General features: G+C 40.4%; 1 protein-coding gene across 15 annotated transcripts in view; it reads right to left on the reverse strand.

The window, feature by feature from the left end:
* Positions 1–1,456: 1,456 nt before the first annotated feature.
* The window catches only part of MICAL3 (microtubule associated monooxygenase, calponin and LIM domain containing 3), an 809,998-nt gene continuing 795,244 nt past the window's right edge, over positions 1,457–16,210 (reverse strand). For all 15 annotated transcript variants that reach the window (XM_053718886.1, XM_053718885.1, XM_053718900.1 and 12 more), the window contains one exon: positions 1,457–6,280. In XM_053718886.1, the coding sequence (XP_053574861.1) occupies positions 6,096–6,280 (185 nt within the window). In that variant the 3' untranslated portion in view covers positions 1,457–6,095. The remainder of the gene's footprint in view (positions 6,281–16,210) is intronic.

The following is a 16,210-nucleotide window of genomic DNA, read 5'->3' on the forward strand; positions in this document are numbered from 1 at the left end:
CTTTATCAAGGCATGTAGAACATAATTGAGCATGCAGGTATACCGTAGCCTCCTCACAATAAAATATTATATTATTATTAGATTTTGGTAAAGAGGGAGTACCCTCTAGCGTATCAGAGTCCTCCATAGCTTGCAACTTTAAGATGGACTATAGAAAAGATAAATGGCACCTTTATACTCCCAATAGCTGGGGCACTCACCACCTCCTATGACCCAGGCTCCACAGAGAAACCGTTTTGTCTCCTGTAAACCGCATGGTCAGGAAAGAGGAAATCAATGAGACCACACCAGGTCACGTGGAGTGCCATGCAGGACCCCCCCTGCTCCTGGAATAAGCGTGCCAAACCTAACAGGCCATGCAGATACCCAAAAACAAAAAAATTAATTGTTCCAACATTGCCAGAGCCTCATCTCACACATGTCGTAGCATATAACATAATAAAGTAAATTATGCGTAAATCCCCCCTGTTCAATAATCCCCTTCCGGAGATATTAACCCTTGATTCCATTCAGATAAAAGGAGTCACACTGAGACCCTGTCTTCTTGCGTTATCATATGAGTATAAAATGAAACAATCTTACTGGAATCACCGCTATGGAACACACACACAGCCTCTCCCGTTTGACAGTCCTGACATGGACTTGAGTGATAGAAGCAGGCAGTGAAACTCGTCAACACTGATTGCTTAGGAGCTGTTAATACAAGTCTGGATGGTTTCCCTGCATCTCCAGACCCTAACATTCGTCAATGCTCTCACTGAGAGGCTGACAAGACTACTTAAAATTCCAGTCCTATACCGAAGGTACTACCCTCCATAAGAGACTACTTCGAATCTCTCAACACTTCTCTGCCATCCTACTGTTCCTTGTTCCCTCGGCAGAATGACTGGGGGATGAGGGGAGTGGGAGAGGTATTTAAGCCTTTGGCTGGGGTGTCTTTGCCTCCTCCTGGTGGCCAGGTTCTGTATTCCCACAAGTAAGGAATGAAGTCGTGGACTCTCCTCATATTAAGGAAAAGGGGGTAAAATAAACAATGAAAGTAAATTACAAAGTTGTTTTACCACACATAACTAAACATTTTATATACAACTCTTAACTGGTTTAATGTCCTCTTTATGGCTCACTGTTCTTCTGGTCTGTGATGGATCTTTAATTATCTTGCTTAATTTTATTTTATTACCCACACTCATTTACACTCATGCTTCTTAACTGTAAGAGGAGTTTTCATTATTAATTTTTTGACTATTAAGGCCCTCTAATAGAGCCCACTGGGAAATCTCATATTACAGTTATGACGTCATGTCGAAATGATGAAACACTACATGTTAATGAAATCATATCTGTAAATACAGCATCTGAGAATATAGGTAAACTGTTAAAACGACAATGTCTGTGTTAAGTGTTTTTACTATGGAAAATAACCAGAAACCTTAAAGAAAAAACACACACACATATAAACTCTTATGAATCTTTATATATAAAAACAGCAACTTGTCTTTCAAGTATTAAAAAAATAAGTTAATAGACAAAACAAGTGAAAACAGTGTTTGCGCAAAAAATAAAATAAAAATAAAGCTTGGGGTATTTTGATTATAACCTGTGGGATTATAAGACATACAAACGGGTTATGCATCAAATTGTGACAGTGCTCATTAGGGTATTACAGCCAGAAAATCAACATTTACTTCCATTATAGTTTCAATAAGAGCAGTGTCATAGTTACATTTATACCCACCCTCTTGGCATAGGAAATGTACAAATCCAAGCTTTCTGCTGGAACAAAGATCAAACACTATTAAAGAGCTGCTATTCTTTTAATAAATTACATTCTTTATACAGGAGCTTGAAGAAAGGTGAAAAATATATGTAGAAATATTCCCATTTATTTTTGCATTGATAATTTAATCACGCTGGGAATTGTACCGTTTGTATTCTGGCAGAACCCCACCTCTTCTGGATGTTGGAGTGTACATGCGGATTCTTGCAACACGTTTGAGCAGCTATGATTGGACAGATGCACAAGAAATGTCTTTGTCCAATATACGGTTGTGTCGAAGTTCATAAATTGAAACCAATTATTTCAGTAATACTGAATAACCCCTACTACACATACTTTTCAAAGATTACTGTATTTACTAAAAAATAATAATAATGTTGTAATATTTTGTGAATACACAATCACAACTTCTCACACCAAAAGTGGGAATCTGCGCCACTATAATACAAACACTATAGCTCCCAGCAGTAAATAAAATATCAACAAAAGCGAATTAAAATAATTTAACTTCAGAAGCATTTCCCTTATATCTCACATACAAGGTGTAAAACTAATCCTAGTGATAATAGGCTATGGATTAAATTGAGATTATATACCAACATAAAAGCAGAAAACAAATGTATAGCTGTATATTTCATATACATAAAATAAAAAACAAAATTACATTCTGTGAAGAATATCATTTCTGGGTTTACTCTATTCTCTTCACAATGCAAAAGATATGAGGTCCAAAAACAACAACATATTCCAATAGCAAAGCGTTCTCATTCTGAATAGCTGAATTTCTGCTTCTTTGTATTACAACCGGGAACATTTGTATTACAACCGAGAATTTAATGGCATACATAATAGGACACATTTATAAATCCTCCTTTGCTAGATATTAAATACGGTATTTATATTAAGTTTTAAAATTTCACACACACACTATATATATATATATATATATATATATATATATATATACATATACACACACAAACACAAACATACGCAAACTTATAAATATGACTTTATCCATGTAAAAAAAAAGTGATTTTCAGAATGTGCTGGAAATTCCAGATAACACTGTTTAAAGATCCAGTTCTTGTTTAGTTTTGAAATTTTCAGACATGACACTATTTTTAATAGTGTGATAATCTGACAATAACCCAGCTGAATTCCCAAATATGACCTCTTTGTAATGGTTTGTACTTTATCTTATCTACTTAAAATCACTCAAAACTAAATTCCAATAAGAATTTTTTTTTTCTCGTTTCTGAAACTTTAAGACAATTAGAAAAGGTTATGTAACAAAAAAGCAATTATATATTACTAAAATATATATTAATGGGATTTGTCTCTATAGGCTAAAATATCCAGTGTTAAGCTATAAGATATGAAACTATATCATAATCCTTTTTCTGAAAAAACCTTTGTATAATGCATGTATCTGGAAACAGTATGCCGTGAAATGTTTAGTACAGAAACAGTATTAACGGTCCTGTATTATTTTCAGAGTTTCCCAAAGAACATGTAAAACACAGGGAATAACGAAGGCTCACATTCAAATCCATAAGAGTTTGCTGCACAAAAAGTTCAAATTATAAAACAAGAATTTTTTTGTTCTCCTTTTTCTATTAATTTACAGTCCAAAGGTAGGTGGGGTTGTTTAAATGAATTAAGCCTACAGTTTATAAGAAAAAAGTAAAAACTGCACTTATAAATTTACGTCTGAATATATCTTCGCTGTCTACGGGTTTCATTATTTAAAAATGTGATTTGCTCTATATTTTAAAGTATTTTTTTAAGCAGAAAGTTCTTAACGTGAGATGACCACATATGCTGGTCAAAAATGGTCAGGTTTGTTAGACCCAAAAACTGGGTGAAAACATAAATTATGCTTACCTGATCATTTCATTTCCATCTGTGAGAGGAGAGTCCACTGCTTCATTCATTACTTGTGGGAATTAAGAACCTGGTGGCCAGTTTCTTAATTCCCACAAGTAATAAATGAAGCAGTGGACTCTTCTCCCATTAAGATGGAAAAACTGTTTAAATATTTTTTTTTCTTCTTCCCCAGACGGATCTGAATACATTTGCCGACAATTCTTAATACAAAATCTATGGCGTGTTCTTGTGAAGTAAAAAAAAAAAAAAAAAAAAAAAAAATTAATTAACTTGGTTTTCCAATGGCTTGTAAAGAACTATTATATGCTAGCACTGACGAAAAAAAAGAAAAAAAAAGGACAAATCAATTCTTATGGATGATAAAAGAGCCCCCTGTGTATGATACCAAGTTGTGGTACACACCAGATCTGCAAACTAGGAATCATTTACAAAAAAAAAAAAAGTTTGTAAGGACGACTGTAAACAAGTAAATACAACGTCCATATTGCTTTCCTTACAAGAAACTCCTGCATTATGGAGTAGGCCATTCATGGGGGCAGTCACCTTTGTAAAGAACTGGAAGTTTAGGATTGCAATTGGATTAAACAGGAGAAGTAATTTAGCCTAAATTTAGCAGATAACATTCGTAACTCCCCAGATTTCAAGCAGGCAAAAGGACACATTACTTCGCTGTTTCTGATACACTTAAATGGTATCGCTTAAACAAACTTTATGAATTGTGATGATTTATATATATATATATATATATATATATATATATATTTATATATAGAACATGCTCACTGATCTATAAACACGTAGAGCGCACACTCGTCATCTATTTTCTAAGGGATAAAAAAAAAAAAAAAAGTGGATAGTCACAAGAAGTGTGTGTGTGACATTGGGATTTTTTCATTCAAAGGGAAAGTTTCATTATTTATGAGACAGGAGGATTTGTCCTTAACAAAAGGATAGTAAGGAGATACTGCTAATTAATCAGGATTGCCAAAAGAATATCCTTTAAAGTATGGTTCATAGTTTTGTTTTGATTAACCCTTTTGACTGCCGACGAGGGTTGCAAAGGTCATCTAAGAGGTTAACATTAGATTCTCTTGTAGTTTGCTTGTTCTAGCTATGAATCGAAGATATTACTATATAATTACTGTTTTTTAACCCTGTATGTAGAACTATGGAGAGCAGGCATTATCCACAAATTGTGAATTGATACACATTGATCCATATTTTACACAGTCACACAATAAGGTAAAAGTCTTTGGAAACTTTTTTTTTTTTTTAAGATTCAGTCGAACATAAAATACGAAAGTACAAAAGGCAAACCATAAAATCATAGTTTAACTATTAAGTTACCGGAAATAATTCTCCTGGCAATGAACCTGTTTAAATTCCTCCACCCCCACTCACGACTACTCTAACTGTTCTTGTTCCATAAAGTTACTCCGCTTGACACTGGTACAAATCCCTGCTCCTCATGGTCTGTGCTACATTAGTGTAAATATATAAAAGTAACCTTGGCAGCTCTGAAGGCACCTGTAAGAGCAACATATATCTCAGCCCTTCAGCATGGGAAGATTTAAGTTTAAAAAACAACAACAAAACCCCTCCCACACACACAAAAAACTGAAATATCATGCTGGAAGAGCAACATTGTGTAATCCAGTGATGGTCTTCAGTACTATTTCTCCTTGACATAAAGCCCCAGTTAGGTATGAAATACAAGTTACCATTGTGACTACTGGGGCTAGCAGTTGTAACGCATAGGATTATCCTTTCTGTAATCTAGCGGGTCGGCAGGGAATCTGCTTAAAAAAATAAGTAGCAGGAAAAAAAAAAAAAAAAAAAAAAAAGATGGTCTGCATAGACAACATTAAAAAGATGTAGGGCTTGATTCCAGAGCTCAGCAAACTAATCCTCATAAAAAGCATCTTTTGCAAGGAACCTGCCCTAGTAGTAGACCAATTACCCCATAAAAAACACCATTCAAGGAGCTAAGTATTGTTAAAAAAAATAAGATAAAAGATGTAAAATTGTGTCTGTGTGCAACTGCTACAAGCTAAGTGAATGACACCCTATAGGGGGTTAGGGCCATGTTCCTCCATTAACATATTGCTGCCAAGGTCAGCCAAGCGGCTAACCTGCACGTGGATGCATACAGTGAAGCAGCTCAGCGGATTTAACCTCAGCAATCACATATCAGGGGTGGCATTGCCTCATGTAACAATGTCTCTCTTTAAACCTTTTTCTCTGCCACGTAGGACCACAATGAATTGTGACCTCTTCTGGCAGTGTAGGTGCTGTTGCATGTAACAGCTTAATGGGCACTGTCTCCTCACTTTAGTAGTTCTGTACTTATCCCTGCTTTTTGCCCAAATAAAAGGGGGTCAGAACCTCCTAGTCTGATTTCTCAGTCCATTAGGAGAGTGAGCAAATCTCAGGACCAGTTCAAGTTGAAGCCTTTAGATAACATAACCTCCTCCAGATCTTTATCCTCTTCTTTCTCCTGTAGCCTCTGCTCTTCCAGCAATGCCACTAGGGCGTCCCTCTGCTCGACCACATCTAGCATCTCATTGAGAATCTTCTTTTCCTCCACAAGTTCCTGTTCAGTTTTCAGGTTATCTGCAGACAAGATGGGTAAGTTGACATGCTGGTAATCAATGCACAAGCAAACCAAGTAATACAATGTATTAGCTTCTATTCCTCTGAAGCGTTCTATTCTTATACACAGTCTGGCAAACTACTGACGTTCATCACCTGCAAGATTTCAGCAACTTACTAGATGGGCAGAACCAAATTTGTATGTGTTTGCTATATTGACATCAATGTTTATAAGCAGAGCTGTCAATTTTCTAATATAGTCGGCCTATGAGGTCTTAATAGTTGAAGAGACATTTTACTCGTAGCATATATTAGCAATTAAGAAATGCATTAAAAAAACCCAGAATTTATGCTTACCTGATAAATTACTTTCTCCAACGGTGTGTCCGGTCCACGGCGTCATCCTTACTTGTGGGAATATCTCTTCCCCAACAGGAAATGGCAAAGAGTCCCAGCAAAAGCTGTCCATATAGTCCCTCCTAGGCTCCGCCCACCCCAGTCATTCGACCGACGGACAGGAGGAAAAAACAGGAGAAACTATAGGGTGCCGTGGTGACTGTAGTTAGAGAAAATAATTCATCAAACCTGATTAAAAAACCAGGGCGGGCCGTGGACCGGACACACCGTTGGAGAAAGTAATTTATCAGGTAAGCATAAATTCTGTTTTCTCCAACATTGGTGTGTCCGGTCCACGGCGTCATCCTTACTTGTGGGAACCAATACCAAAGCTTTAGGACACGGATGAAGGGAGGGAGCAAATCAGGTTACCTAAACAGAAGGCACCACGGCTTGCAAAACCTTTCTCCCAAAAATAGCCTCCGAAGAAGCAAAAGTATCAAATTTGTAAAATTTGGCAAAAGTGTGCAGTGAAGACCAAGTCGCTGCCTTACATATCTGATCAACAGAAGCCTCGTTCTTGAAAGCCCATGTGGAAGCCACAGCCCTAGTAGAGTGAGCTGTGATTCTTTCAGGAGGCTGCCGTCCGGCAGTCTCGTAAGCCAATCGGATGATGCTTTTAAGCCAAAAGGAAAGAGAGGTAGAAGTCGCTTTTTGACCTCTCCTTTTACCAGAATAGACGACAAACAGAGAAGATGTTTGTCTGAACTCTTTTGTAGCTTCTAAATAGAATTTTAGAGCACGGACTACGTCTAAATTGTGTAACAAACGTTCCTTCTTTGAAACTGGATTCGGACACAAAGAAGGTACAACTATCTCCTGGTTAATATTTTTGTTGGAAACAACCTTTGGAAGAAAACCAGGCTTAGTACGCAAAACAACCTTATCTGAATGGAACACCAGATAGGGCGGAGAACACTGCAAAGCAGATAACTCAGAAACTCTTCTAGCAGAAGAAATAGCAACCAAAAACAAAACTTTCCAAGATAACAACTTAATATCTATGGAATGTAAAGGTTCAAACGGAACCCCTTGGAGAACTGAAAGAACTAGATTTAAACTCCAGGGAGGAGTCAAAGGTCTGTAAACAGGCTTGATCCTAACCAGAGCCTGAACAAATGCTTGAACATCTGGCACAGCTGCCAGTCGTTTGTGTAGTAAGACAGATAACGCAGAAATCTGTCCCTTTAGAGAACTCGCTGATAATCCTTTATCCAAACCTTCTTGTAGAAAGGAAAGGATCTTAGGAATTTTGATCTTATTCCATAGGAATCCCTTGGATTCACACCAGCAGATATATCTTTTCCATATTTTATGGTAAATTTTTCTAGTTACCGGTTTTCTGGCTTGAACCAGAGTATCTATCACAGAATCTGAAAACCCACGCTTTGATAGAATCAAGCGTTCAATTTCCAAGCCGTCAGCTGGAGGGAGACCAGATTTGGATGTTCGAATGGACCCTGTACAAGAAGGTCCTGTCTCAAAGGTAGCTTCCATGGTGGAACCGATGACATTCACCAGGTCTGCATACCAAGTCCTGCGTGGCCACGCAGGAGCTATCAAGATCACCGAGGCCCTCTCCTGCTTGATCCTGGCTACCAGCCTGGGAATGAGAGGAAACGGTGGAAACACATAAGCTAGGTTGAAGGTCCAAGGCGCTACTAGTGCATCCACTAGAGTCGCCTTGGGATCCCTGGATCTGGACCCGTAGCAAGGAACCTTGAAGTTCTGACGAGACGCCATCAGATCCATGTCTGGAATGCCCCATAATTGAGTTAATTGGGCAAAGATCTCCGGGTGAAGTTCCCACTCCCCCGGATGGAATGTCTGATGACTCAGATAATCCTCCTCCCAGTTTTCCACTCCTGGGATGTGGATTGCAGATAGGTGGCAGGAGTGATCCTCCGCCCATTCTATTATTTTGGTCACTTCTCTCATCGCCAGGGAACTCCTTGTTCCCCCCTGATGATTGATATAAGCAACAGTCGTCATGTTGTCTGATTGGAATCTGATAAATCTGGCCTTTGCTAGTTGAGGCCAAGCCCTGAGAGCATTGAATATCGCTCTCAGTTCCAGAATGTTTATCGGGAGAAGAGAGTCTTCCTGAGACCAAAGTCCCTGAGCTTTCAGGGATTCCCAGACCGCGCCCCAGCCTACTAGACTGGCGTCGGTCGTGACGATGACCCACTCTGGTCTGCGGAAGCTCATTCCCTGGGACAGGTGGTCCAGGGTTAGCCACCAACGGAGTGAGTCTCTGGTCTTCTGATCTACTTGAATCACTGGAGACAAGTCTGTATAGTCCCCATTCCACTGTTTCAACATGCACAGTTGTAATGGTCTTAGATGAATTCGCGCAAAAGGAACTATGTCCATTGCTGCAACCATCAACCCTACTACTTCCATGCACTGAGCTACGGAAGGACGTGGAATAGAATGAAGAACTTGACAAGCGTTTAGAAGTTTTGACTTTCTGACTTCTGTCAGGAAAATCCTCATTTCTAAAGAATCTATTATTGTTCCCAAGAAAGGAACTCTTGTCGACGGAGACAGGGAACTTTTTTCTATGTTCACCTTCCATCCGTGAGATCTGAGAAAGGCCAGAACGATGTCTGTGTCAGCCTTTGCCTTTGAGAGAGACGACGCTTGTATCAGAATGTCGTCCAAGTAAGGAACTACTGCAATGCCCCTTGGTCTTAGAACCGCTAGAAGGGACCCGAGTACCTTTGTGAAAATCCTTGGAGCAGTGGCTAACCCGAATGGGAGGGCCACAAACTGGAAATGTTTGTCCAGAAAGGCAAACCTTAGGAACTGATGATGATCCTTGTGGATAGGAATATGTAGATACGCATCCTTTAGATCCACGGTAGTCATAAATTGACCTTCCTGGATTGTAGGTAGAATTGTTCGAATGGTCTCCATTTTGAACGATGGAACCCTGAGAAATTTGTTTAGGATCTTTAAATCCAGAATTGGTCTGAAAGTTCCCTCTTTTTTGGGAACTACAAACAGATTTGAGTAAAATCCCATTCCCTGTTCCGCTGTTGGAACTGGGTGTATCACTCCCATTTTTAACAGGTCTTCTACACAATGTAAAAATGCCTGTCTCTTTATTTGGTTTGAGGATAAGTGAGACATGTGGAACCTTCCCCTTGGGGGTAGTTCCTTGAATTCCAGAAGATAACCCTGGGAGACTATTTCTAGTGCCCAGGGATCCTGAACATCTCTTGCCCAAGCCTGAGCGAAGAGAGAGAGTCTGCCCCCTACTAGATCTGGTCCCGGATCGGGGGCTACTCCTTCATGCTGTTTTGTTAGCAGCAGCAGGCTTCTTGGCCTGCTTACCCTTGTTCCAGCCTTGCATCGGTTACCAGGCTGGTTTGGTTTGTGAAGCATTACCCTCTTGTTTAGAGGATGCGGAATTAGAGGCCGGTCCATTCCTGAAATTGCGAAAGGAACGAAAATTAGACTTATTCTTGGCTTTGAAAGGCCTATCTTGTGGGAGGGCGTGGCCCTTTCCCCCAGTGATGTCTGAGATAATCTCTTTCAATTCTGGCCCAAAGAGAGTTTTACCCTTGAAGGGGATATTAAGCAATTTTGTCTTGGAAGATACATCCGCTGACCAAGACTTTAGCCAAAGCGCTCTGCGCGCCACAATTGCAAACCCTGAATTTTTCGCCGATAATCTAGCTAATTGCAAAGCGGCATCTAAAATAAAAGAATTAGCCAACTTAAGTGCGTGAACTCTGTCCATAACCTCCTCATACGGAGTCTCTCTACTGAGCGACTTTTCTAGTTCCTCGAACCAGAACCACGCTGCTGTAGTGACAGGAACAATGCACAAAATCGGTTGCAGAAGGTAACCTTGCTGTACAAAAATCTTTTTAAGCAAACCCTCCAATTTTTTATCCATAGGATCTTTGAAAGCACAATTATCCTCGATAGGAATAGTAGTGCGCTTGTTTAGAGTAGAAACTGCCCCCTCGACCTTAGGGACTGTCTGCCATAAGTCCTTTGTGGGGTCGACCATAGGAAATAATTTCTTAAATATAGGAGGGGGGACAAAAGGTATGCCGGGCTTCTCCCACTCCTTATTCACTATGTCCGCCACCCGCTTGGGTATAGGAAAAGCGTCGGGGTGCACCGGAACCTCTAGGAACTTGTCCATCTTGCATAATTTTTCTGGAATGACCAGGTTGTCACAATCATCCAGAGTAGATAACACCTCCTTAAGCAGTGCATGGAGATGCTCTAATTTAAATTTAAATGTCACAACATCAGGTTCAGCCTGTTGAGAAATTTTCCCTGAATCTGAAATTTCCCCATCTGACAAAACCTCCCTCATGGCCCCTTCAGATTGGTGTGAGGGTATGACAGAGCAATTATCATCAGCGCCCTCCTGCTCTTCAGTGTTTAAAACAGAGCAATCGCGCTTTCTCTGATATGTAGGCATTTTGGATAAAATATTTGCTATGGAGTTATCCATTACTGCCGTCAATTGTTGCATAGTAATAAGCATTGGCGCGCTAGAAGTACTAGGGGCCTCCTGCGTGGGCAAAACTGGCGTAGACACAGAAGGAGATGATGTAGAACTATGTCTACTCCCTTCATCTGATGAAACATCTTGGGCAATTTTACTATCTGTGGCAGCACTGTCCTTACTTTGTTTGGACGCTATGGCACAATTATCACACAATTTTGAAGGGGGAGACACATTGACTTTCATACATATAGAACATAGCTTATCTGAAGGTGCAGACATGTTAAACAGGCTTAAAACTTGTCAATAAAGCACAAAAAACCGTTTTAAAACAAAAACGTTACTGTCTCTTTAAATTTTAAACAGTGCACACTTTATTACTGAATATGTGAAAAAGTATGAAGGAATTGTTCAAAATTTACCAAATTTTCACCACAGTGTCTTAAAGCATTAAAAGTATTGCACACCAAATTTCAGAGCTTTAGCCCTTAAAATAAAGAAACCGGAACCGGTTACAGTTTTAACCCCTCTACAGTCCCAGCTACAGCCTTTGCTGCGACTTTACCAAACCCAGGGGGGAATACGATACCAAATGAAGCCTTCTAGGAACCTTTCCAACTACTTTCAGATCCACACACATGCATCTGCATGTCTTGCTCTCAAAAGTAACTGCGCAGTAATGGCTCAGCCTACAACTGGGAAGGCCCTTCCTGACTGGAAAGGTGTCTAACTCAGTGCCTGACGTTAAAAAATGTTCCCCAAGCTTATAAGTGTGAATTTCAAGCATAAACATGTATAAAATGCTCAAATAAAGCAATCGATTTTGCCCATAAAAGTGTCTACCAGTTTTACAGCCCATATTAAGCCCTTTATTCTGTTTGAGACTAAGAAAATGGCTTACCGGTCCCCATGAGGGGAAATGACAGCCTTCCAGCATTACAGTCTTGTTAGAAATATGGCTAGTCATACCTTAAGCAGAAAAGTCTCCTAACTGTTTCCCCCAACTGAAGTTACTTCATCTCAACAGTCCTATGTGGAAACAGCAAACGATTTTAGTTACTGCTGCTAAAATCATCTTCCTCTCACAAACAGAACTCTTCATCTTTTTCTGTTTCAGAGTAAATAGTACATACCAGCACTATTTTAAAATAACAAACTCTTGATAGTAGAATAAAAAACTACAACTAAACACCACATACTCTTAACCATCTCCGTGGAGATGTTGCCTGTGCAACGGCAAAGAGAATGACTGGGGTGGGCGGAGCCTAGGAGGGACTATATGGACAGCTTTTGCTGGGACTCTTTGCCATTTCCTGTTGGGGAAGAGATATTCCCACAAGTAAGGATGACGCCGTGGACCGGACACACCAATGTTGGAGAAAAAGAAAACTATAATTTTGTTAGCTTCATTTACAAAGGTTTTGCAAATCAAGGGCAGTCCAGTGATACACCTTTTGAAAAGCCTGGTGGAATTCATGTTCTTTGCTGTGGCTAATTAGGGGAAAATGTAAATGAGCTTGAGCTCTAAGCTAACCAATCACTGTATAGAATGTTACAATCTCAGGTAAATGTACCCATACATGATGATCAATGATAAAGGCATTCCATCCTCTAACAGCAAAAGCAGATTAAATAATTATTTCATGTATTTGGGAATGTTTTCTTTTCCTTAATGAAACATTTTGCAGGGAGGTTAAATGTTGATTTAATGTCCCTTAAAAATAGCACACCATGACACGACAATGAAGAATGAATCATCTGTTAAACATCCTTATGCAACATTTTGCAGGGAGGTTAAATGTTGATTTAATGTCCCTTAAAAATAGCACACCATGACACGACAATGAAGAATGAATCATCTGTTAAACATCCTTATGTAATAGTATAAGAAAAAACAATTTATTTAAGAACTTACCTGATAAATGCATTTCTTTCATATTGGCAAGAGTCCATGAGCTAGTGACGTATGGGACATACAATCCTACCAGGAGGGGCAAAGTTTCCCAAACCTCAAAATGCCTATAAATACACCCCTCGCCACACCCACAATTCAGTTTAACGAATAGCCAAGAAGTGAGGTGATAAAAATAAGGAGTAAAAAAAGCATACAAAAAGAGGAACTGAAAATATAATTGTGCTTTTATACAAAAAATCATAATCACCATAAAAAGGGTGGGCCTCATGGACTCTTGCCAATATGAAATAAATTAATTTATAAGGTAAGTTCTTACATAAATTATGTTTTCTTTCATGTAATTGGCAAGAGTCCATGAGCTAGTGACGTATGGGATAGAAATACCCAAGATGTGGAAGACCACAGATGAGTCACTAGAGAGGGAGGAATAAAAACAGAATTTATGTTTACCTGATAAATTACTTTCTCCAACGGTGTGTCCGGTCCACGGCGTCATCCTTACTTGTGGGATATTCTCCTCCCCAACAGGAAATGGCAAAGAGCCCAGCAAAGCTGGTCACATGATCCCTCCTAGGCTCCGCCTACCCCAGTCATTCGACCGACGTTAAGGAGGAATATTTGCATAGGAGAAACCATATGTTACCGTGGTGACTGTAGTTAAAGAAAATAAATTATCAGACCTGATTAAAAAAACCAGGGCGGGCCGTGGACCGGACACACCGTTGGAGAAAGTAATTTATCAGGTAAACATAAATTCTGTTTTCTCCAACATAGGTGTGTCCGGTCCACGGCGTCATCCTTACTTGTGGGAACCAATACCAAAGCTTTAGGACACGGATGAAGGGAGGGAGCAAATCAGGTCACCTAAATGGAAGGCACCACGGCTTGCAAAACCTTTCTCCCAAAAATAGCCTCAGAAGAAGCAAAAGTATCACATTTGTAAAATTTAGAAAAAGTGTGCAGTGAAGACCAAGTCACTGCCTTACATATCTGATCAACAGAAGCCTCGTTCTTGAAGGCCCATGTGGAAGCCACAGCCCTAGTGGAGTGAGCTGTGATTCTTTCAGGAGGCTGCCGTCCGGCAGTCTCATAAGCCAATCGGATAATGCTTTTAATCCAGAAGGAGAGAGAGGTAGAAGTTGCTTTTTGACCTCTCCGTTTACCAGAATAAACAACAAACAAAGACAAAGTTTGTCTGAAATCCTTAGTAGCTGCTAAGTAAAATTTGAGAGCACGAACTACATCCAAGTTGTGCAACAAACGTTCCTTCTTTGAAACTGGATTAGGACACAAAGAAGGCACAACTATCTCCTGGTTAATGTTTTTGTTAGAAACAACTTTTGGAAGAAAACCAGGTTTAGTACGCAAAACCACCTTATCTGCATGGAACACCAGATAAGGAGAAGAACACTGCAGAGCAGATAATTCTGAAACTCTTCTAGCAGAAGAAATTGCAACCAAAAACAAAACTTTCCAAGATAATAACTTAATATCAACGGAATGTAAGGGTTCAAACGGAACCCCCTAAAGAACTGAAAGAACTAGGTTGAGACTCCAAGGAGGAGTCAAAATTTTGTAAACAGGCTTGATTCTAACCAGAGCCTGAACAAAGACTAGAACATCTGGCACAGCTGCCAGCTTTTTGTGAAGTAACACAGACAAGGCAGAAATCTGTCCCATCAAGGAACTTGCAGATAATCCTTTTTCCAATCCTTCTCGAAGGAAGGATAGACTCTTAGGAATCTTAACCTTGTCCCAAGGGAATCCTGCAGATTCACACCAACAGATATACCAAATTATGTGGTAATTTTTCTGGTTACAGGCTTTCAGGCCTGAACAAGAGTATTAATAACAGAATCTGAGAACCCTCGCTTTGATAAGATCAAGCGTTCAATCTCCAAGCAGTCAGCTGGAGTGGGTCGAACGGACCTAGAACAAGAAGGTCTCGTCTCAAAGGTAGCTTCCATGGTGGAGCCGATGACATATTCACCAGATCTGCATACCAAGTCCTGCGTGGCCACGCAGGAGCTATCAAAATCACCGACGCCCTCTCCTGATTGATCCTGGCTACCAGCCTGGGGATGAGAGGAAACGGCGGGAACACATAAGCTAGTTTGAAGGTCCAAGGTGCTACTAGTGCATCCACTAGAGCCGCCTTGGGATCCCTGGATCTGTACCCGTAGTAAGGAACTCTGAAGTTCTGACGAGAGGCCATCAGATCCATGTCTGGAATGCCCCACGGTTGAGTGACTTGGGCAAAGATTTCCGGATGGAGTTCCCACTCCCCCGGATGCAATGTCTGACGACTCAGAAAATCCGCTTCCCAATTTTCCACTCCTGGGATGTGGATAGCAGACAGGTGGCAGGAGTGAGACTCCGCCCATAGAATGATTTTGGTCACTTCTTCCATCGCTAGGGAACTCCTTGTTCCCCCCTGATGGTTGATGTATGAACTTGGCCCTCGCTAGCTGAGGCCAAGCTTTGAGAGCATTGAATATCGCTCTCAGTTCCAGAATATTTATCGGTAGAAGAGATTCTACCCGAGACCAAAGACCCTGAGCTTTCAGGGATCCCCAGACCGCGCCCCAGCCCATCAGACTGGCGTCGGTCGTGACAATGACCCACTCTGGTCTGCGGAAGGTCATCCCTTGTGACAGGTTGTCCAGGGACAGCCACCAACGGAATGAGTCTCTGGTCCTCTGATTTACTTGTATCTTTGGAGACAAGTCTGAATAGTCCCCATTCCACTGACTGAGCATGAACAGTTGTAATGGTCTTAGATGAATGCGCACAAAAGGAACTATGTCCATTGCCGCTACCATCAAACCTATCACTTCCATGCACTGCGCTATGGAAGGAAGAGGAACGGAATGAAGTATCCGACAAGAGTCTAGAAGTTTTGTTTTTCTGGCTTCTGTCAGAAAAATCCTCATTTCTAAGCAGTCTATTATAGTTCCCAAGAAGGGAACCCTCGTTGACGGAGATAGAGAACTCTTTTCCACGTTCACTTTCCATCCGTGAGATCTGAGAAAGGCCAGGACAATGTCCGTGTGAGCCTTTACTTGAGGAAGGGACGACGCTCGAATCAGAATGTCGTCCAAGTAAGGTACTACAGCAATGCCCCTTGGTCTTAGCACCGCCAGAAGGGACCCTAGTACCTATGAGA

The sequence above is a fragment of the Bombina bombina genome, chromosome 6 (assembly GCF_027579735.1).
Source record: "Bombina bombina isolate aBomBom1 chromosome 6, aBomBom1.pri, whole genome shotgun sequence".
In the NCBI taxonomy this organism is placed as follows: domain Eukaryota; kingdom Metazoa; phylum Chordata; class Amphibia; order Anura; family Bombinatoridae; genus Bombina; species Bombina bombina.